Below are 23,229 nucleotides of genomic sequence, written 5' to 3' on the forward strand. Positions count from 1 at the left end.
AAAGTGTTGGGATTACAGGCATGAGCCACTGTGCCCGGCCAATAATACTCGTATTTTTATTAGAGGAGGGATTTCGCCATGTTGGCCTGGCTGGCCTCGAATGCCTGACCTCTGGTCAATAATCTATTTTCTTAAAAAGATTCATGGTGAAGATATGGAGAAATCGGAACCCCCATTCACTACTGGTGAAGATGTAAAATGGGGCAACTACTTTGGAAAATAGTCTGGCAATTTCTTGAAAGGCTTATCATAGAGTTACCATATAATCCAACAATTCCACTCCTAGGTATACACCTAAGAGAAATAAAAACCAAATGTCCACAGAAAAACGTGTACACAAATGTTCATAACAGCATTATACACAATAGCCCAAAATTGGAAACAACCGAGATGTTCAACAATGGATGAATGGATAAAGAAAATGTAGTATAGCCATACAATGAGATGTTATTCAGCAATAAAAAGGGATGAAGTAATGACACATGTTACAACAAAAACCTTGAAAACATAGTAAGTGAAAGAAGTCAGTCAAAAAAGACCACATATGTGACTGCATTTATATGATATGTCTAGAGTAGACAAATCTATAGAGGCAAAAAGTGGATTATTAATGCCTAGGGCTGGGGTGATGGGGAGAATGGAACATGATGGCTAAAGGGCATGGGGTTTCTTGGCCAGACACAGTGGCTCACACCTGTAATCTCAGCATTTTGGGAGGCTGAGGCAGGAGGATGGCTTGAGCCCAGGAGTTCAAGACTAGCCTGGGCAACATAGTGACACACAGCCTCAAGAAAAAAGAATAAATATTGTTTTAAAGAAAAAATAATAAAGTCAAAAAAGTGAAAAAAATAATAAAAGGGCATGGGGTTTCTTTTCAGGGTGATTTTTTAAAGTTCTGAATTTTTTTTTTTTTTTGAGACAGGGTCTCACTCTGTCACCCAGGCTGGTGTGCAGTGGCATCATCACAGCTCACTACAGCCTTGACTTTCTGGGCTTAAGTGAGCCTCCCACCTCAACTTCCCAAGTAGCTGGGACTACAGGTACTGGGACTCCCGAGTAGCTGGGACTATAGTTTATGCACAGAATTTGAGCCTCCCTCTCTGTGGCTCTTATTTTGATAGGATTTCCTCCCATTATTTCCACCTGCTGGGGTTGCCCTGAACAATTCAAGCTAGTAAGACTGCGGGGTTTGGGTTTTTGTTGTTTTGTTTTTGTTGTTGTTGTTGTCATTTTAAGAGATAAGATCTCGGGCACAGTGGTTCACGCCTGTAATCCCAACACTTTGGGAGGCTGAAACGGGCGGATCACCTGAGGTCAGGAGTTCAAGACCAGCCCGGGCTGGGTGAAACCCTGTCTCTACTAAAAATAGCTGTAGTCCCAGCTACTCAAGAGACCGAGGCAGGAGAATCACTTGAACCCGGAAGGCAGAGGTTGCTGTGAGCTGAGATCACGCCACTGTACTCCAGCCTGAGCAACAGAGTGAAACTCTGTCTCAAAAAAAAAAAAAAAAAAAAAAAAAAGAGATGACGTCTTACTGTGTTGCCTAGGTTGGAATACAGTGGGTATTCACAGGCACAATCTTAGTGCTCTACAGCCTTGAACTCCTGTGCTCAGGGTTTCCTCACACGTCAGCCTTCTGAGTAGGTGGGACTACAGGCGCACACCACTACCCCCAGCTTTGTTTTAACCACTCACTTTGCAGACTTTGGACTTCCCTTAGACTAAAAGGTGTAAAAACACAGGAAACCCATTCAGTCCTCTTCTCTTCCAGGTACCCACCTCTGTGCAGTATATTCCTCCTGTTGTTTGCTAATGCCTTCAGGTAGTTTTTGTTTGTTCTTTAATATTTTGCTCTGAGTATATCATTCTTATTTACAGAAGACTTGGTGTGATGGGAATTACTCAGCCATAATTGGAAATGGAACTTCCTCCTGTGTTTTTTGACATATTCCCATCATTTTGCTGGGGTGTTGGGGGTGGCAGGGGACTTCCTTAATTTCTATCACAACAGGATATTTTAAGCTTAGCTTATACTTTCCCTGTTCCAGCCCTAAAGTCATCCATTTCTCTAAGAAGCTGTTTCTTTGTTGTGAGGAATAATATTTAGAAACCAAGATATTGGTACCAAGCCTGCTCATTGTTACATTGTGTCATTTCTTCTAAGCCTTCAACACACAGAGGCCAAACCTCTAGCTCTATCTCTACAGATGTATATGAAATTATGTGTTTATACTGATGCCTCTAACACCAGTTCCACCCATCTAAGATTCCTTTGTATTCCCTAATTCATATTTAAATCTACTTTTTTCCTACAGTGAGAACTCTAGCTTCCACATTCTTTTATAAGTCATTTGCTTAATTCTATAATATGCACAATATAATGTCATAATTGCTATTCCCATACCACTTCTCCTTCAGTACAGTTTTGTTGTTCATTTGTAACATGAGTTAATTTCTGTTTTCATTCAGTTTAGGGTCTCCTCCAATCTTGGGGATTTCGTTTATTGAATTTATCATTTTATTTCCAAATATTCTATTTTCAGGCCAGGCATGGTGGCTCACACCTGTAATCCCAGCGACTTGGGAGGCTGGGTCAGGAAGATCACTTGAGCTCAAGATTTTGAGACCAGCCTGGGACACATAGTTCCTGTTTCTGCAAAAGAAAAAAAAAGAAAAGGAAAAAAAAGTATATATATGTTCTATTTTGAAAACTGCTGAATCTTTTGTTGTAATAGCTTTATTGAGATATAATTCGTATACCATACGACTCACCCATTTAAAGCATACAAGTCAACAATTTTTAATATTCACAGAATTGTGCAACCATAGCCACAATTAATTTTAGAACTTTCCACTCGGGCGCAGTGGCTCCTGCCTGTAATCCCAGAACTTTGGGAGGCCAACTTGGGCAGATCACCTGAGGTCAGGAGTTCAAGACCAGCCTGGCAAACATGGTGAAACTCCATCTCTACAAAAATACAAAAATTAGCCAGGCATGATGGCGGTGCCTGTAATCCTACCTACTCGGGAGGCTGAGGCAGGAGAATCGCTTTAACCTGGGAGGTGGAGGTTGTAGTGAGCCGAGATCATGCCATTGCACTCTAGCCTGGGCGACAGAGTGGGACTCCATCTCAAAAAGAAAAAAAAAGAAAAAAAAAGAAACCTCAGCAGAGGAGGAAAAACTGTAAAAAAAAGAAAAAAAAAGAATTTTGTGCATAGAAATTGAAAATTTGGAAATGAAAATTTCAGACTAAAAATTAAAATGTCAAAGAAATCAAGTATTACAGCTCTTTTAGAATCTGTCTAGCAGGTTTTCCAGTTTTTACCAGAAAACTCTCCAAAAAAATTTTTTTTAAATAGTCCGGGCATAGTGGCTGACACTTGTAATCCCAACAGCTGGGGAGGCCAAGGCCAGAGGATTGCTTGAACCCAGGAATTTGAGATCAGCCTGGGAGATCCTGTCTCTACAAAAAAAAAAAAAAAAAAAAAAATCCTGTCTTTACAAAAAAAAAGAAAAAACACAAAAAATTAGTCAGGTAAGGTGGCGTGTACTTGTAGTCCTAGCTAATTGGGAGGCTGAGGTGGGAGGATTGCTGAGCCCAGGAGGTTGAGTCTGCAGTCAGCCATGTTCATGGCACAGCATTCCAGCCTGGGCGACAGAGTGAGACTTTGTCTCAAAAAAATAAATAAGGGCTGGGCACAGTGGTTGTAATCCCAGCACTTTGGGAGGCCAAGGAGGGCAGATCACTTGAGGTCAGGAGTTTGAGACCAGCCTGGCCAACATGGTGAAACCCCGTCCCTACTAAAAATACAAAAATTAACTGAGCATGGTGGTGTGCACCTGTAATCCCAGCTACTCAGGAGGCTGAGGCAGGAGAATTGCTTGAACCCGGGAGGCAGAGGTTGCAGTCAGCCGAGATTGTGCCACTGCACTCCAGCCTGGGGGACAGAGCGAGACTCCATCTCAAATAAATAAATAAATAAATAAATAAATAAATAAATAAGTCCAGGTGAGGTGGTTCACGTCTGTAATCCCAGCACTTTGGGAGGCCGAGGCAGGAGGATCACTTGGGCCCAGGGGTTTTATTTATTGTTTTAATTTAATTTAATTTATTTATTTATTTTTGTCATGGAGTCTCCTCTGTTGCCCAGGCTGGAGTGCAGTGGCGCCATCTAGGCTCACTACAACCTTTGCCTCCCAGGCTCAAGTGATTCTGTTGCCTCAGCCTCCTGAGTAGCTGGGACTGCAGGTGTGCACTGCCACACTTGGCTAGTTTTTGTATTTTTAGTAGAGACTGGGTTTCGCCAATGTTGCCCAGGCTGGTCTCTCCTGGCCTTAAGTGATCTGCCCACCTCAGCCTCCCAAAATGCTGGGATTAAAGGCTTGAGCCACAGCACCCGGCCTGAGCCCAGAGGTTCTAGACCAGCCTGAGCAACATAGCAAAACCTCATCTCTCTCTCTCTGTCTCTCTCTCTCCATATACATATATATATATTTGGCCAGGGGTGGTGGCGCTTGCCTATAATCCCAGCTACTCGGGAGACCGAGGTGGGAGAATCACTTGAAACTAGGATGTGGAGGTTGCAGTGAGCCGAGATCATGCCTCTACACTTTAGCCTGTGCAACAAAGCGAGACTCCATCTCAAAAAAAAAAGATAACCTGACACTGGAAAAGTCTGGCAGATACCACCTTAACCTAATGATCAAGGCTAACATCACTAGTAATGGGGAAATCAAAATTGTGTACCACCTGACAGGATGCAATGAGAGCACAGCATCCCTTTCATGCTATTCCTGCTAAAGATAATACATTTCCTAAATCTAATCATGAGGAAACATCAGACAAGACCAAATTGAGCAACATTTTGCAGATTAACTGTCCTATGATCATCAAAAGTGTCAAGGTTATGAAAGCCGAAGAAAGAATATTTCCCTGACTGAAGGATACTAAAACGATGCAGTAACTGCTAAGCATTACGTCTAATTGGATTGTTTATGCATAAAAGACATTATTGGGATAAATGGTGAAATTTTATCAGCTGCTGAGGATTAATTTCCTGATACTGATTATTGTATTATGGTTACAAAATGTATGCTGTCTATGTGGTTATGTATGTGTGTTTGGAGAAAATACACACTAAAGTATTTGGGGGTGATAAAACTTGTCAGGTTGTCAACTTACTTGCAAAAAGTTCATGAAGAAATAATACTTTTGTACTTTAAAAAACAATTCTGGGCCGGGAGCGGTGGCTCATGCCTGTAATCCCAGCACTTTGGGAGGCTGAGGCGGGCAGATTGCCTGAGCTCAGGAGTTCACGACCAGCCTGGGCAACATGGTGAAACGCCGTCTCTACTAAAATACAAAAAAACTAGCCAGATGTGGCAGCATGCACCTGTAATCCCAGCTACTCAGGAGGCTGAGGCAGGAGAATTGCTTGAACCCGGGAGGCGGAGGTTGCAGTGAGCCAAGATCACTGCACTCCAGCCTGGGCGACATAGCAAGACATCATCTCAAAAAAAAAAAAAAAACCACTGTAAATTTAAAATAATTTAAACGTTTTAAAAGTGAATTTTTTGGCCGGGCACAGTGGCTCATGCCTGTAATCCTAGCACTTTGGGAGGCCGAGGTGGGCAGATCACCTGAGGTCAGTAGTTCAAGACCAGCCTAGCCAACATGACAAAACCCTATCCCTACTAAAAATACAAAAAGTAGCTGGGCGTGGTGGCGGGAGCCTATAATCCCAGCTACTTGGGAGGCTGAGGCAGGAGAATTGCTTGAACCCAGGAGGTGGAGGTTGCATTAAGCTAAGATTGTGCCACTTCACTCCAGCCTGGGCGAAAGAGCAAAACTCCGTCTCAAAAAATAAAATAAATAAATAAAAATAAAAGTGAATTTTTTTTCCAGATAGCCACTTCAATTTTGATTACTCTTATCCTGGAGCTGCTAAACATTGATTGATATATTTTATATCCATTTGTATTGTATATAATTTGCTTATTTGGGAATTCTTCTTCTACTTCTTAACATTTATTTCCTCAATGAGATTTTTTTTTTTTTTCAGACAGAATCTCGCTCTGTCGCCCAGGCTGGAGTGCAGTGACGCGATCTTGGCCACTGCAACCTCCGTCTCACAGGTTCAAGCGATTGCCCTGCCTCAGCCTCCCAAGTAGCTGGGATTACAGGCATGTACCACCACACCTGGCTAATTTTTGTGTTTTTAGTAGAGACAGGGTTTCACCATGTTGGCCAGGCTGGTCTCGAACTCCTGACCTCAAGCAATCCACCAGCCTCGGCCTCCCAGAGTGCTGGGATTATAGGCGTGAGTCACCATGCCTGGCCTTTTTTTGAGACGGAGTCTCACTGTCACTCAGGCTGGAGTGCAGTGGCATGATCTTGGCTTACTGCAACCTCGGCCTCCCAGGTTCAAGCAACCTTTTCCTGCCTTGGCCTCCTGAGTAGCTGGGATTACAGGCAAGCTCCACCATGCCCAGCTAATTTTTGTATTTTTAGTAAAGACGGGATTTCGCTATGTTGCCCAGGCTGGTCTCAAACTCCTGACCTCAAATGATCTGCCTGCCTCGGCCTCCCAAAGTGCTGGGATTACAGGCATGACCTACAACGCGCAGCCCTCATTGAGATTTTTAAACACCCAAAGAATACAGATTATGCTTTTGTTTCTCTTGTATTAATATTCCTTTGTGGTCTCAAGTAGCCACTCTTACCCACTTGTAAACACTAAAGGGTTTGGAGCATATGAATAATCTGAATAGCTCAGTTGCCACTTTCAATTTAAGCCCATGGAAAAACCGTTTAAATCATCTCTCTTAAGTCATATGATGGATCTGTGGACTACATCTGTGCTGATTGCTCTTTCATACCAATCAGAGGCCCCTGGGATTCATAGGAATACATGTCTCCATGGAAAAATGAGTCACTCCACCAACGCACAGCTGGACTCTCACACTCAGAGCACAATAGAAATGTGGAAATCTAAGTGAAGCACAAGCAATCTGTAACTGAACAAGAGTTTACACTCTTCCTGTTCTGTTAGGTTGTGAAATGGAAACACCGTTTCCTGGGAAAAGGGCCCGATTCCACAAATGAAATGGTTTTGCTTTAATATGCACAGCTGCTAAACACTTACTGCGTTTACTGAAAGTGGCTTGTTTGAAAGGTCTGGTCTTGGTTCCAGCTGGAAAGTTGAAAGGAAGGGGCTCTTCTCTTGTGCAACAAAATGGGTTTAACAGAAACAGTCTCTTTGAACACCAGTTCTGAATTGGTTCAAGTGAGAGAAAGGGAAAAGGTTCATGCACATTATTTGCCACACATTGTGTATCAAACATTTTGATATGTCCCTTTACAGATGTGAACACATTTCATTCTTAAAACCACCTTAGTATTTTTTATTATGGGAAACTTCAGGCGGGGCTTGGTGGCTCACGTCTGTAATCCCAGCACTTTGGGAGGCTGAGGCGGGCAGATCACTTGAGGTAAGTAGTTGGAGACCAGCCTGGCCAACATGGTGAAACCCTGTCTCTAATAAAAATATAAAAATAAGCCAGGCGTGGTGGTGGGCGCCTGTAAACCTAGCTACTCGGGAGGCTGTGGCAGGAGAATGGCTTGAACCCAGGTGTCGGAGGTTGCAGTGAGCCGAGATCGTGCCACTGCACTCCAGCCTGGGAGACAGAGCAAGACCCTGTCTCAAAAAATACAATACAATACAATACAATACAATACAATACAATACAATACAATACAATACAATACAATACAATACAATACAATACAATACAATGGTGTAGTATTGGCATATAACCTAATGCACATCCTCTCATATACTTTAAATCATCTCTAGCTTACTTAGGCCTAATACGATGCCCACACATCACTTCATTTTTGTGGATTCAACACAGTACTTGGCAAATTCATATTTTGCTTTTTGGAATTTTGTGGAATTTTTTTCCTAATAATTTCTATCCACAGTTGGTTGAATCCATGGGTGTGGAACCTAAGGATACAGAAGGCAGAGACGGGATAAGGAATCCCTATGTACATATCACCCAGCTTCAACCATAATCAACAAATAGTCCAGCTTGTTTCATTTATATCCCATCTACTTCCGCCAGAATTATTGTGAATCAGATCTTAGATGTGATATCATATCATCTGTAAATACTTCAGTATATATCTCAAAAATGTACGAATTTTTTAAAAACATAACCACAATGCTGCTATCATACTTAAATTTTTTTTTTTTTTTTTGAGATAGGGTCTCACTCTGTCGCTCAGGCTGGAGTGCAGTGGCACGAGCTCAGCTCATTGCAGCCTCGACCTCCCAGGCTCAAGCCATTCTCCCCCCTCAAAAAAAAAAAAAAATAAATACAAAGATTAGTGAGTGGGTTGAGTTGTTACTTTGATATAATAGAGTTCCCCACAATTTTCTGCCTAATAGTTTTAGCGGGCATTAATGATCGTTAGCTCATTTTTTCACTAGAGGCTACAAAATAGTGACATTCTAAATCCATCATTCCTTCTTTATTTATGAGCTGAAATTATTTTATAAATAAGTGCTTTCCTTCACCCAGCGCTATTTGGTTACACAGAGGTACAATCCAAACAGAAAAGGTAAGATTTTTTTTTTTTTTTTTTGGAACAGAGTTTCACTCTTGTCCACCAGGCTAGAGTGCAATGGAGTGATCTCGGCTCACTGCAACCTCTGCCTCCTGGGCTCAAGTGATTCTCCTGCCTCAGTCTCCCGAATAGCTGGGATTACAGGTGTGCACAAGCACACCCAGCTAATTTTGGTATTTTTAGTAGACACGAGGCTTCACCATGTTGGCCAGGCTGGTCTTGAACTCCTGACCTCAAGTGATCCTCTTGCCTTGGCCTCCCAAAGTGTTAGGATTACAGGCGTGAGCTACTTCATCCGGCCAGAAAAGGTAGGATTAATGCTTCATTGATTCTCTTTATTCGCCAATTTGTTTGTTTGTTTGAGATGGAGTCTTGCTCTGTCACCCAGGCTGGAATACAGTGGCGTGATCTCAGCTCACTGCAACCTCTACCTCCCGGGTTCAAGTGATTCTCCTGCCTCAGCCTCCCAAGTAGCTGGGACTACAGGCATGTGCCACCACACCTGGCTAGTTTTTGTATTTTTTGGTAGAGACAGGGTTTCACCATGTTGGCGAGGCTGATCTTGAACTCCTGACCTCAAATGATCCGCCTGCCTTGGCCTCCCAAAGTGCTGGAATTACAGGCGTGAGCCACTGCACCCAGCCAAAATTGTAATATTTTAGACTCCTCCTTCTCCTTCAGTATCTACATGTACTCATTCATCAAGCCCTAGTGGTTTTCATGCTATAGTGCTCACCCATCAGTCCTCTCTCTGTGCCCCGTAATGCTCTAGTTCAAATGATCATCTTCCCCTGCTGGGACTATTGCAGTAGTCTCCTGTTAGATCTCCTTTTTTCTAGTCCCAGCACCTTCCAAACTATCATTTACAGTTTTTCAAATCAATTTTCATTCTAAAATGCATTATGAATTGGAAGGAAAAGGTTGGAGACACAGAGACAAACTAGGAAAGTACAGTAACAGCCATCAGCTGGTAACAACAGGATCAGACAGACAGTCACAGAAATGGGAATTACAGGGGAGTGATAATGAAGGAAGGCAGGCAGGATTTGGGATTTCATTTGCTTTAGTAGATGAGAGAAAGAGAGGAGATAAATATAATTCTAAGGTTGGAGTCTCTGGTGTTTGATAGGACGGTCCCACCATCAACAGAAATAAGCCAAGAAGCATCCTAGTTTTTGAGGAAAGATATTTGGTTTAGGCTGGGCCTGGTGGCTCACGCCTGTAATCCCAGCACTTTGGAAGGCTGAGGTGGGTGGATTACGAGGTCAGGAGTTCGAGACCAGCCTGACCAACATGGTGAAACCCCGTCTCTACTAAAAATACAAAAATTAGCCAGACATGGTCATGCGCACCTGTAATCCCAGCTACTCGGGAGGCTTAAGCAGGAGAATTGCTTGAACCCAGGCAGCAGAGGTTGCAGTGAGCCGAGATTGTGCCACTGTATTCCAGCCTGGGTGACAGAGCAAGACTCCGTCTAAAAAAAAAATTAGCCTGTTGTGACCAGTAGTCCAAGCTACTTGGGAGGCTGAGGAAGGAGGATGGCTAGAGACCAGTAGTTTGAGGTTGCAGTGAGCCATGATTGTGCCATTGCACACCAGCTTGGGCAACAGGGAGACTGTCTCTTAAAAAAACAAAAAAATGGAAACAACTCAAACGTCCATCAGCTGATGAATGGATAAACACCATGGGTCATATTTATACAACGGAATATAGCCATAAAGAGGAATGAAGTATTGATACATGCTACAACATAGATCAACCTTGAAAACATGCTAAGTAAAAGAAGCGAGACACAAAAGGCTACAAATTGTATGATTCCATTCATATGAAGTGTTCAGAACAGGAAAATCTATAGAGACTTAAAACTTACTGGTTGCTAGGGGACGGGGAAGAGAGGAGTGGGGAGTGACAGCTAATGGGTATCGGGTAACAGTGGTGAATTTCACCTGAGCCCTGTGCTCTTGGAAAACATCCAAGGTTAAAGGAATCCCCTATGTTTTTGTTTACTGCCAAGAACCACCCTTCCCCATGTGACTCGCAGATGCCCCCCATTGTTTACCTGTGACAGGAACAGACACAGAACTTCAAATTCTGATTCTCTGCCTCATGAATGACCAGCTAAACTGGTTTTCCCAACACTGATCACGATGAACAAAATGCTCATTAAACAAATTTTGTTGGTTCAGCGTGGTGGCTCACACCTTTAATCTCAGCACTTTGGGAGGCCAAGGTGGGCAGATCACCTGAGGTCAGGAGTTCAAGGCCAGCCTGGCCAACATAGTGAAACCCGTTTCTACAAAAATACAAAAATTAGCCGGGCATGATGGCGTGTGTCTGTAATCCCAGCTACTCAGGAGGCTGAGGTGGGAGAATCACTTGAACCCGGGAGGCGGAGGTTGCAGTGAGCTGAGATCACGCCATTGTACTCCAGCCTGGGTGACAGAGTGAGACTCCGTCTCAAAAATAAATAAATAAATAAAAGGCTGGGCTCGGTGGCTTAAGCCTGTAATCTGAAGTTGGGACTTCGAGACCAGGCTGACCAACATGGAGAAACCCTGTCTCTACTAAAAATATAAAAAATTAGCCGGGCATGGTGGCGCATGCCTGTAATCCCAGCTACTCAGGAGGCTGAGGCAGGAGAATCTCTTAAACCTGGGAGGCGGAGGTTGCTATGAGCCAAGATAGCGCCAGTGCACTCCAACCTGGATAACAAGAGCGAAACTCCGTTTCAAAAAAAAAAAAATAACACATTTTGTTTAAGCTTTTCTTCTTCCTCCAGGCCCTGAACTCTGGCCCACCCTCACTGGGCCTGAGCCAGCACACAATCCCTCCTGAGGATAGCCTGACCTCAGGGTAAAACATTCTCTGATCTATTCTCTCATCAGGCCACTTTCCTCCTATTCTCTACACCTGGTTCTTTCTAGCTTTGTTTACTCCTCTCTATAAAAGGAAAAAGATCTGGCCCTTAAGACATTTGCAGAACTATGGGCCGATCCTTCTCCCTATTGCAATAGACTCCCTCCCCGTATTGCAACAGTCTTTTTCCCCTCCTTGCAAACATTCTTTGGGATAAAGTCTCCCTTTAGTGTTTTTTCTTTGTTGGGGGCTTTTTGGGGGCTGATGAAAGTTGATTCTTGCACAACTTTGTGAATATGGTAAAATCTATTCAATTGTATGCTTTAGGTGAATTGTGTGGTATGTGAATTCTACCTCAATAAAGTTATATTGTTTAACCTTTTAAAGCAGTATTAAAAGCTTTTTTTTTTTTTGTCCAAATGTACCAGTTTATGCTTGTAATCCCAACACTTTGGGAAGCCGAGCCTAGGAGTTTGAAACCAGCCTGGGAAACAGCGAGATCCCATCTCTACGACAATTTTTGAAAATTAGCTGGGTACAGTGGCACATGCCTGTAACCCCAGCACTTTGGAAGGCTGAGGCGGGCGGATCGCTTGAGCTCAGGAGTTCGAGACCAGCCTGGAGAACATAGTGAGACCTTGTCTCTACAAAAATACAAAAGTAAGTCAGGTGTGGTGGTGCATGCCTGTAGTCCCAGCTACTTGGGAGGCTGAGGTAGGAGGATTGCTTGAGCCTGGGAGGTTGAGGCTGCAGTAAGCTGTGATCATACCACTGCACTCCAGCCTGGGCAACAGAACAAGACCCTGTTTCAATATAAATAAATAAATAAATAAAGCTATTTTAAAAAAGAAAATGAAAGGAAGAAAAAATAAGCTAGCAAATGGGACAAGAAGTAAATAAAAATAGTACAGTGTCCAAGGCTAAGAGGGAAGAATCTCAAAGATAAATTAGTCAGCAGTGCTAAATCAGAGTTCAAATAAAATTAGAAAAGGCTGGGTGTGGTGGCTCATGCCTGTAATCCCAACAGTTTGGAGGCAAAGGCAGGAGCTTAGGAGTTTGAGACCAGCCTGGGCAACAACATAAAAAAAGAAGAAAGAAAGAAAGAAAAGAAAAGGAGAAACAATTGGTGGAATCTAGGGTTTCTTAGTTTTGCTTTTTTTTTTTGAGACAGGTTCTCACTCTGTCACCCAGGCTGGAGTGCAGTGGTGCGATCTTGGCTCACTGCAGCCTCTGCCCCCTGGGCTCAAGCAATCCTCCCACCTCAGCCTCCCGAGTTGCTGGGACCACAGGCACACGCTGCCATGCCTGGCTAATTTTTGTATTTTTAGTAGAGACGGGGTTTTACCACTTTGCCCAGGCTGGTAAAACTGTATGTATTTTGCTTTATTTTCTGCAGCCCCCTTCTCCTGTTTTTTTGTATTTTCTGTTTGTTAGCCTGAATCACTGCTTCTCTGAAACTAAAATTCCCACTCCACAGCAAAAGTGCTGGTTGTGTCCTTTGGATGGTTTCTAGCACCAAACTATGCATAAATTAGCACTTAATAAATAATTTTGACTGTTTTCTGGTTCAGGGAAGTTACCCTATATATTAATATTTGAAGGCAAAGAAAGGAAGGGATTTTGAGAAAGAGAAATATACAAATATTATAGGCATTTTTCATATATGTATATCAGAGAGACAAGAATAGTGCCTATAAAACTGGCAAAAAAAAAAATCACTGTTGTTTGTGGCAGCTGTGAGCCAGCTGCTGAGGGCTAGCCTCCCATGTGAGACGGTTGTCCCAATGTGAAGACACATCATTCGTCCCAGCTGTTTATTATTAACAAAACACACAGTCTCCCTGGGATCTCTCCCAGCACAGATCCAAAACTGAACAGAACATATTACATATTACACCCTTTGCTGGATCTCCCTAAATGTAAACTGATAAGACTTATGGCAGAACCATGATAAGAGGAGATGAGCAGTGCTTGGCTATTCCCCAGTGCCCTTTCACACCGCAAGATACTGGGTTTGGGAGGGGGTCCTTTCCCCCTGCTTTGTACCTACCCTCACCTGTGAACCCTTCCCCACTCTTCCTGAGAGTAGTGACTGCTTTCCCTATGCTGGGGGGGAGCTTTCAGCTGTGTCAGACACTATGCATCTGGCCAGGTGCAGAGTTTCACACCTGTAATGCCAGCACTTTGGGAGGCCGAGGTGAACAGATCACTTGAGCCCAGGAGTTCAAGAGTGGCCTGGGAAATATGGCAAAACCCCATCTCTACAAAAAAAAAAAAAAAAAAAAAATTTAGCCAGGTGTAGCGACATACAGCTGTAGTCCCAACTACATGGGAGGCTGATAGGAGGCTCACCTGAGCTCAGGAAGTCGAGGCTGCAACAAGCTGAGATCGCACCACTGCATTCAAGCCTGGGCAACAGAATGTGACTTTGTCTTTAAAAAAAAAAAAAATGCTGGGGGTGGCCAGGCGTGGTGTCTCATGCCTGTAATCCCGGCACTTTGGGTGGATCACCTGAGATCAGGTGTTTGAGACCAGCCTGGCCAACATGGTAAAACCCATCTCTACTCAAAATACAAAAATTAGCTGGGCATGGTGCTGTGTGCCTGTAATCCTGGCTACTCAGGAGGCGGAGGCAGGAGAATCACTTGAACCCGGGAGGCGGAGGTTGCAGTGAGCCAAGATTGCGCCACTGCAGTCCAGCCTGGCAACACAGCGAGACTCCGTCTCAAAAAAAAAAAAAAAAAAAAAAAAAAGGCCAGGTGCAGTGGCTCACGCCAATAATCCCAACACTTTGGGAGGCCGAAGCAGGCGGGTCACCTGAGATCAGGAGTTCAAGACCAGCCATGGCCAACATGACGAAACCCCAACTCTATAAAAATTAGCCAGATGTGGTGGTGGGTGCCTGTGATCCCAGGTACTTGGGAAGCTGAGGGAGGAGAATCTGGGAGGCAGAGGTTGCAGTGAGCTGAGATGGCGCCACTGTACTCCAGCTTGGGCAACAGTGAGACTCTGTCTCAAAAAAAAAAAAAAAAAAGAACTAGACTTGATTTATCTTCATTAAAGTCCCTAGCCCAGTAAATGGCTAGTGCTAAGTAGTCATGTTTTATTGAACAAGTAGATGGATGGAAGAATACAATAGAGCACCCTGTAAGATTCTAACTGCTGACATGTTGCATCCTGGTGTCCTTTTTCTGGGCCAAAGGGGTTGTTTGCTTTGACCTCACTATCCCTTTTATGGATTCTGTCTCAGTGGCTGAAAGCACACAATGGAACAGTGTGCCTTTCAGCAAGCAAATGGAGTGAGCAATGGAGAATGCAAACCAACAACCCTGAATGCAGGCAATGGCATGCTGAATGCAGTTACAAATGAAGAGAAACTGCTTATTTTCACTGGAATGGAGTGAAATGCTCTGGAAAGGACTGCTCTGCTCCAGTTTGCGGCATCTGTGCTGGTAGAGCTAGTACAATGAGCCTCAGCATGCCCCCTGTTGGACTTAGCTAGCATTTAGTAAGAAAAGGAATGTGAGAGAAACTTGTTGATGCAGATTTTTCTCCAACATAGGCATGCAGGGGTAGGGCCCTTTTACAGAAATCATCCATTAAGGAGGCATTAAATGAGTCAGAGATGTATTCACTGGACTACCCCTGGGACATAACTTGACTCATCCACAAATTCTGACATTCCTGTTTGAAGAAGTGGTATAGAAATACTTTCCTGATGAGGCTGGGCACAGTGGCCCATTCCTGTAATCCCAGCACTTCAGGAGGCCAAGACGGGAGGATCACTTGAGCCCAGGAGTTCAAGACCAGCCTAGGCAACGTGGCAAAACCCCATGGCTGGGACTCTGTCTCTACAAGAAATTTAAAAATTAGCCAGGTGTGGTGGTGTGTACCTGTGGTCCCAGCTACTCTGGAGGCTGAGTTGGGAGGATTGCTTGAGCCCAGGAGTTCGAGGCTGCAGTAAGCCCTGATTGAGCAACTGCACTCCAGCCTAGGCAACAGAACGAGATCCTGCCTCAAAAGCAAAAAACAAAAACAAAAAAATCCCACTTGTCTTCAGCAACTCCTCCCCCATGAGATTTAAATTGTAATCTGTAAATGTCCATTGATAGGGAACTGGTTAAACAAATATAGTAGACGTATACATTGGAAAACAAGGCAGTTCTACATGCACTGATATGGAACTATCCATAAAACATATTAATAACTGAAAACAGGAAAGTGCTGAAATATATATATGTGTGTATATATATTATATATATGTATGATCATATATGCAGAAATAGTCTATAGAATATTCCGCAAGAGAATAGTAATAATAGGCCTGGCATGGTGGCTCACACCTGTAATCCCAGCACTTTGGGAGGCCGAGGTGGGTGAATCATCTGAGGTCAGGAGTTCGAGACCAGCCTCGCCAACATGGTAAAACTCCTTCTCTACTAAAAATACAAAAATTAGCCAGGCGTAGTGGCACATGCCTGTAATCTCAGCTACTTGGGAGGCTGAGGCATGAGAATTGCTTGAACCCGGGAGGCAGAGGTTGCAGTGAACCGAGATGGTGCCACTATACTCTAGCCTGGGCAACAAGAGCAAAACTCCACCTAAAAAAAAAAAGAGAATATAGTAATAATTGATATCTCCTGGAAAAGAAACTAGTTGCTGGGATAGAGATAAAACTTTTTAGAGGCCGGGTGCTGTGGCTCATGCCTGTAATCCCAGCACCTTGGGAGGCCGAGGTGGGTGGATCACCTGATGTCAGGAGTTCGAGACCAGGCTGACCAACCTGGTGAAACCCCGTCTCTACTAAAAGTACAAAAAATTAGCTGGGCGAGGCCAGGCACAGTGGCTCACGCCTGTAATCCCAGCACTTTGGGAGGCCGAGGTGGGCGGATCATGAGGTCAGAAGATCGAGACCATGCTGGCTAACATGGTGAAACCCCATCTCTACTAAAAATACAAAACATTAGCCAGGCGTGGTGGCAGGCACCTGTAGTCCCAGCTACTTGGGAGGCTGAGGCAGGAGAATCGCTTGAACCCAGGAGGCGGAAGCTGCAGTGAGCTGAGATCATGCCATTGCACTCCAGCCTGGGCAACAGAGCAAGACTCCATCTCAAAAAAAAAAAAAAATTAGCTGGGCATGGGGGCACACACCTGTAATCCCAGCTACTTGGGAGGCTGAGGCAGGAGAATTGCTTGAACCCGGGAGGTGGAGGTTGCAGTGAGCCGAGATTGTGCCATTGCACTCTAGCCTGGGTGACAGAGAGAGACTCCATCTCAAAAAAAAAAAGATAATAATAATAATCATCATCATCTAAGGATCTTATGGGACACTTAAGAAATGAAGGTCCTATAAGGTTCTCTACTGTCACTCCTCTTTTTTCCAAAAGCTTTTTCAATCCTTAGTAGAAGGAATTTAAATTACTTTAATACGTTTCTCCTAAATTCTAAAGTAAGTTGGTAATCTGCCAGTTCTAGCAGTTATATGTGTATATATGATCTTATATACTAGCTTAATTCTACTTGAGCCTCAAATGAAAAAGCCATTTGTTTGTAAGAAAACAGTTATTGAAGTGTTAGGGTACCCGGTGTGGTGGCACACCTGTAGTCCAAGCTACTTGAGAGGGTGAGGTGGGAGGATCACTTGAGTCCAGGAGGTCAAGACTGCAGTGAGCTGTGATTGTGCCACTGCACTCAGCCTGCATGACAGAGCAAGACCTTGTCTCAAAAAAAAAAAAGTTGGAAAAAACACAAAGCCGAAGTGGCTCACACCTGTATTCCTAGCATTTTGGGAGGCCAAGGCAGGTGGATCCCTTGAGCCTAGGTGTTTGAGACCAGCGTGGGCAACACGGTGAAACCCCATTTCTACAAAAAATACAAAAATTAGCTGGGTGTGGTGGTGTGCGCTTATAGTCACAGCTATTCGGGAGGCTGAGGTGGGAGGATCACCTGAACCCGGGAGTTCGAGGCTGCAGGGTCAACAGAGTGAGACTCTGTCTTAAAAAAAAAAAAAAAAAAAAAAAGGCGGGGCACAGTGGCTCACACCTATAATCCCAGCACTTTGGGAGGCCAAGGTGGGTGGATCACGAGCTCAAGAGATTGAGACCATCCTGCCCAACATGGCGAAACCTCGTGTCTACTAAAAATACAAAAAAAAAATTATCTGGGTGTGGTGGTGCGTGCCTGTAGTCCCAGGTACTCGGGAGGCTGAGGCAGAAGAATCGCTTGAACCCAGGAAGTGGAGGGTGCAGTGAGCCGAGATTGCACCACTACACTCCAGCCTGGCAAGAGAGTGAGACTCCATCTCAAAAAAAAAAAAAAAGGAAAAAAAGAGGTTACCAGTAACCACGTATCTTGCCTTTCTAGCAGAAACAGTACTTCAGGATAACCTGATAAACAGCCCTAGTTGATGGCTCCATTTTCTATGAGAATTTCAGATAACAAATATGGTGTTGTAAACCCTTAAAAAACCCTACAATGTTGTTAGGGCACTAACCCAGTCCCTGCACTGTCGGTCTCCTTTCTGAGTTGGTGGGTTCTCTGTCTGGGTTGAGGAGGCCCCGGGTCCCCATAGACCAGTTTTTCACTCTTCCTAATGATAATGGATACGAGACTAGAAGTGACCTTTTGCCAGGACCATCATCCAGCCAGCTGGGGAAACCCAAGTGTGGTTTCCTAAGGAGGGAAAAGGGTTGCCGCTTTTCTGTGGGAAAGGGAGCTGGCACCACTTCGGACACTCACAGCTTAGACTGGTGCTAGACAGCAAAATGGGGGAGGATGGGCAGCCTCCCTATTTCTGGACTTTCTGCACTAAGGACCCTCCTTGGGCCTGCTCAGAATTGCCTGCTGCCTTGTACCCAGCATGGATGAAAATATGCTTTGGTTAATCTTCTGAAACAGCACATGGGAGTTGGGGAGTGGCTGTGGGTGCCTGTCTCCCTGCCCCAGTGGAAGGCTTAGAGCAGAAGGTGGAAAGAGCATGAAAGCAGGAGTCCAGACCTGTGTTCAAGTGCCAATGCCAACACTAACCTGCGAGTGATCTCTGGCAAGCTACCTGTCTTCTGCAGGCTTTCCTTTTCCTGTCTGTCAAATGAGGGGGTGGGATTTGATGGTCTCTCTGATGGCTTACTGTTAGTCCCTGGAATCTTGAAAGAGAAATGGACTCCTAGATCCTGCTCACTGAGATTGGTGTCAGCTGCCTCTGAGGGGGCGGTGGGAGGGGGAACACAGGGAAAGGTGAGTTTTAGAGAGAGGTGAGAGGTGGGTTTTTGGGTTGCTTTTTTTTTTTTTTTTTTTGAGACAGAGTCTCACTCTGTCTGCACTCAGACAGTGGATTACCAACTGGCAGATTACCAACTTACTTTAGAATTTAGGAGAAATGTATTAAAGTAATTTAAATTCCTTCTACTAAGGATTGAAAAAGCTTTTGGAAAAAAGAGGAATTCTACTCTGTAGAATTCCACTCAGGCTGGAGTGCAATGGCGCGAATCTCAGCTCCTTGCAACCTCTGCCCCCCGGGTTCAAGTGATTCTCCTGCCTCAGCCTCCCGAATAGCTGGGATTACAGGCATGCACCACCATGCCTGGCTAATTTTGTATTTTTAGTAGAGATGGGGTTTCTCCATGTTGGTCAGGCTGAGGTCGAACTCCCGACCTCAGGTGATCCACCCACCTCCGCCTCCCAAAATGAGCCACTGCGCCCGGCCTAATTTTTGTATTTGTAACAGAGACGGGGTTTCACCATCTTGGCCAGGCTGGTCTTGAACTCCTGACCTCGTGATCCACCCGCCTGGGCCTCCCAAAGTGCTGGGATTACAGGCATGAGCCACCGCGCCTGGCCTAAGAGAGGTGGGCTTTTAAAAAGGGCTTTACACCAGGCGCGGTGGCTCCCAGCACTTTGAGAGGCTGAAACCAGCAGATCACTTGAGCTCAGGAGTTCGAGACCAGCCTGGTCAAAATAGTGTACACCCCGTCTCTTAAAAAAATAAAAATTGAAAAAAATTAGCTGGGCGTGGTGGCAAGCGCCTATAGTCTCATCTACTCAGGAGGCTGAAGTGGGAGGATTGCTTGAGCCGAAGAGGTCGAGGCTGCAGTGAACTGTGATCGGACCGCTGCACTCCAGCCTGGGTGACAGAGTGACACCCTGTCTCAAAAAGGGGGGTTGGGAGGTGGGCTTTATTTTCCGTTTGATTGTCCATCTTAATTCTACTCTGTTAGGGCAATTCTAAAAAGAACTTAGAGGAGCTTCGCAGCCCTTCACCACCACCGTGACCCCAAATACGTTCTCTCTTTCTCCCCCTCCCCCCCCACAAACAACCCCCTAAGCTTACCCGAGTTAGTAACCTGGTTGGGGTTGGTGATGAGGAAATCCGAGAGGCCTCTTAGAAAATATTGTAAAGGGCAAGGGTCCTTTTGCGCTCAAAAACTAGGTAAAGGCAAATACAAGATTTTGCCTGTAATTTCAGAATCTCCTGGTCCACCCGACTCCCAGATCTTGAGGATTTTCGGATGAGCAATTCAAGTGAGAGGGGAACAGAGAGCAACACTCTTAGAACCTGATTCCGTTCCTCAGCTCGCATTCCTCCGCCCGTCCCGCTCCCGCCGCCAGCGGAGGCCCTAGTCTCCCGCTCCAACTATTCCAACCATCCCGGGAAGGGTGGGGCGCTCGGCTCTTGGGTCCCCCTCCGCCGCCCCGCCTCGTCGATCTCCCCTTCTGCCCCGGTCCCTCCCTTTCTGGTGTGGGGCCAGCCAACCAGCGATCAGACTCCGGAGTTTGGCCCGGGAGCTGGGGAGCTCACCGATCCCCCGCCCAGCAGTTCTGGCCGCTGTCCCGGTGCGCACGGACGTGGCTCGAGTTTCCTCTGCTCTCCGCTCTCGCCCGCTAGCTCTCCCCCCTTCCGCTCCTGCTTCTCTCCGGGTCTCCCGCTCCAGCTCCAGCTCCAGCTCCACCCGGCCGGTCCCGCACGGCTCCGGGTAGCCATGGAGGACCCCACGCTCTATATTGTCGAGCGGCCGCTTCCCGGGTACCCCGACGCCGAGGCCCCGGAGCCTTCCTCCGCTGGGGCTCAGGCAGCGGAGGAGCCGTCGGGGGCCGGCTCAGAAGAGCTGATCAAGTCGGACCAGGTGAACGGCGTGCTGGTGCTGAGCCTCCTGGACAAAATCATCGGGGCCGTAGACCAGATCCAGCTGACCCAAGCACAGCTGGAGGAGCGGCAGGCGGAGATGGAGGGCGCAGTGCAGAGCATCCAGGGCGAGCTGAGCAAGCTGGGCAAGGCGCACGCCACCACGAGCAATACGGTGAGCAAGCTGCTGGAGAAGGTGCGCAAGGTCAGCGTCAACGTGAAGACCGTGCGCGGCAGCCTGGAGCGCCAGGCGGGGCAGATCAAGAAGCTGGAGGTCAACGAGGCCGAGCTGCTGCGGCGCCGCAACTTTAAAGTCATGATCTACCAGGTGAGCCCACGGGGCGGAAGGCGCCCAGAGCTCCCGCGACCGGCCCGCGTCCCCTGCCTGGGAGTTGGGGTGGGGAGACCTGCCCGTGGCGCTGCTCCCCTCCCAGCCTGGCCCGGGCGCCCGGGAGATCCACCCTCCTTCCGGTGAGCGCGGCTGGGGTGGGGTTGGGTGGGGTAGGATGGGGTGGAGGGAGCGGCGGACTCCTGGGGCGCGTAGAGGGGCGCGCTCTGCACCTCGCACCTCCCCACTCAGATCCTTCCCTCGGGTCCCAAACTTGTAGCAGAACCGAATTAGCGGGTGGACTCGAGGACGCTGCCCCTCGCAGACCGCTCCCTCCCTAATTGGCTCTGTCAAACTTCTTCCTACTTGGGGGAAGTTTCTAGGAAAGTCAGGGGTCCCTGGCGATCGTTGGGGTCCGCTGTAAGCCGACACTGGCTGCGGGGCCCGGGCCTGGGGCCTCTGCGCCTGCGGGCCTGATATAGCGGGTGATTCAGGGCTCAGGCACGCACCAGCGGGGGCTGTGCCAAACGGGGAACGCGACCGCCAACCTCCTCCCCAGACCCTGCGCCCCCGCGCCCCCACATCGGCCTCGGCGGCCCACCCCTGTCCCCTCGCTGCTCTCTGCTCCTGGCCACCAGGCATTTTCAGGCCCTTGAGGACACCCTCACCCGCGGCGCGCGGGCACCCTGGGCCTCCTGGAAGCGGGCGGGGCTGGGCGGGGAAGAGTGGGCGTCAGGAGTGCAAGAGGGGCTGGTGGAGTGGGTGGACAGCCCCTGCGGGGTCCGGCGGTCTGGGCGCAGTCTGGGCGAGGTGAATCACCCTGCATGCCTGCGGGGGCGGGGGCCAGGCGCAGCAGCGCAGCCGGCGGGAGGAGGCTGGCGCCCCCACCCCCCGGCTCCGCCCGGGGCCACTTGTTGCTTTCTTTGCACCTCTCCCCATTCTTCACACTTAGATAAAAATGTAGCTTTTGGATCATAACCCCCAATAAACCTGGGAGTCTCGGGTTTCTATGCTGCTCCTTTCCACGCCGCTTCCGCAGTGCCATCGGGGATGAGATTTTGGGCTGGGCGGGAAGTGTTCCAGCCTGGCTCCTCCCCGCCTCCCAAAGGCCTGCTGATGCTCCTAACCCCAGGGAGGCGGGATCGTGTGGGGCAGGGGGGTTAGTCTATGCTCCCCTCTCCCCTTCCTCTCCCTGCTGAAGGGAATGGAAAGAAAGGGAAGGCTGGATTTCCCACACCCTCCAAGTTAGAAGGCCCCTTTCCGGGAGTTGTGGCTCTGCTGACTGCTCTGGGGCCTGGTCGAGCCGGGTTCTGAGTGACCATCTGGTGTGAGGCGAGGGGGTCCTTGGCTTGGTTTCCCCAGGAGGAGTTAAGATAGACGCAAATCAGGACAAGTATCTGGGAAGAGTAGAGACAGAAAGGTGGGTCAGCTGGTACCTATCTGAGGTGGTGGGACAGAGGCAGAAGTGGCACTTGTCCCCCTCCCCACCCTTACCCACGGATGACAGACTCCTCCCAGGAGGCATATTCGTGGCTTTAAAAAAGCTTTACTTCCCCTACTTAAGCACTATTTGGATAGAAAATGTTTGCCCAGAGCTATTTCCACTTAGTCTAACTGCTTGGAGGACGCAGGATGAGAGGGGGGCTTTTGACGTTTTTTAAGAGACCTGCTTAGTACTGGGGACATTGAGAGGAGCAGAACAAGACAGGGGTCTGGGACAGCAAGCCAGCTCTATATTTCCTCCAGAGCCTGGTGTGGCCGAGGGCCACCATGAAGAGCTCGAGGGGTGACCCTTCTCACGCTAACTGTCCCAGACCATAGAACCTGGGAAAAGTCTTGGCCTCGAGGTAAACTTCCCTATGCCAAAGATGGAGATTCTGGGAGAAAGACTTCTCTGCAGAGGCCACTGGCATCCCTCTGTTCTGCCCTCTCCAGCAATCTGCAGCGATATGTCTATATTTTAGGGGCTGGGAGGGAGTGTGTTCTAATCACAGGTAGCTTCAAATGCATCTGCACTAAACCAAGGCCAGTGGGTGACAGAGAGTTGAGGTAGTAAGAGTAGCTCAAATGGAGTCCCAAACCCACAGAGGGAATAACTAAGAACTGAAATGGTCCCAACCTGGGGAAGACTTCAGACGTAAGGAAAAGATTCCAGCAAATGGGGTGAGGCTTGGGAAAGCAGAACTTCCCTGAGCTGCAGAGCAGATGTTCCAGGTGGGGACCCGGCTGCTGGAGGAAAGCAGAGGTTGCTCCTGCTCCTCCCAGAGGTCTGCAGGCCTGAGAAGGGAAGGAGG

At 47.1% G+C, this 23,229-nt stretch overlaps 1 protein-coding gene, 1 long non-coding RNA gene and 1 other non-coding gene across 3 annotated transcripts in view; 2 read left to right on the top strand and 1 right to left on the bottom strand.

Moving 5' to 3' along the window:
- LOC134758436 (uncharacterized) lies at nucleotides 1-20,103 on the bottom strand. The gene is made up of 3 exons (XR_010133615.1): nucleotides 19,816-20,103; nucleotides 7,147-7,273; nucleotides 1-2,653 (listed from the first exon to the last, which is right to left on the bottom strand). It is a non-coding gene; the product is annotated as an uncharacterized lncRNA (long non-coding RNA).
- Nucleotides 3,277-3,338, top strand: LOC115934809 (U7 small nuclear RNA). The gene has a single exon (XR_004070554.1). It is a non-coding gene; the product is annotated as a U7 small nuclear RNA (small nuclear RNA).
- CAVIN1 (caveolae associated protein 1) overlaps nucleotides 19,934-23,229 on the top strand; it is a 20,970-nt gene continuing 17,674 nt past the window's right edge. The window contains exon 1 of the mRNA XM_019027719.4: nucleotides 19,934-20,935. Coding sequence (XP_018883264.2) covers nucleotides 20,465-20,935 — 471 coding nt within the window. The 5' untranslated portion in view covers nucleotides 19,934-20,464. The remainder of the gene's footprint in view (nucleotides 20,936-23,229) is intronic.

Source organism: Gorilla gorilla, chromosome 4 (genome assembly GCF_029281585.2).
Source record: "Gorilla gorilla gorilla isolate KB3781 chromosome 4, NHGRI_mGorGor1-v2.1_pri, whole genome shotgun sequence".
NCBI classification, from domain to species: domain Eukaryota; kingdom Metazoa; phylum Chordata; class Mammalia; order Primates; family Hominidae; genus Gorilla; species Gorilla gorilla.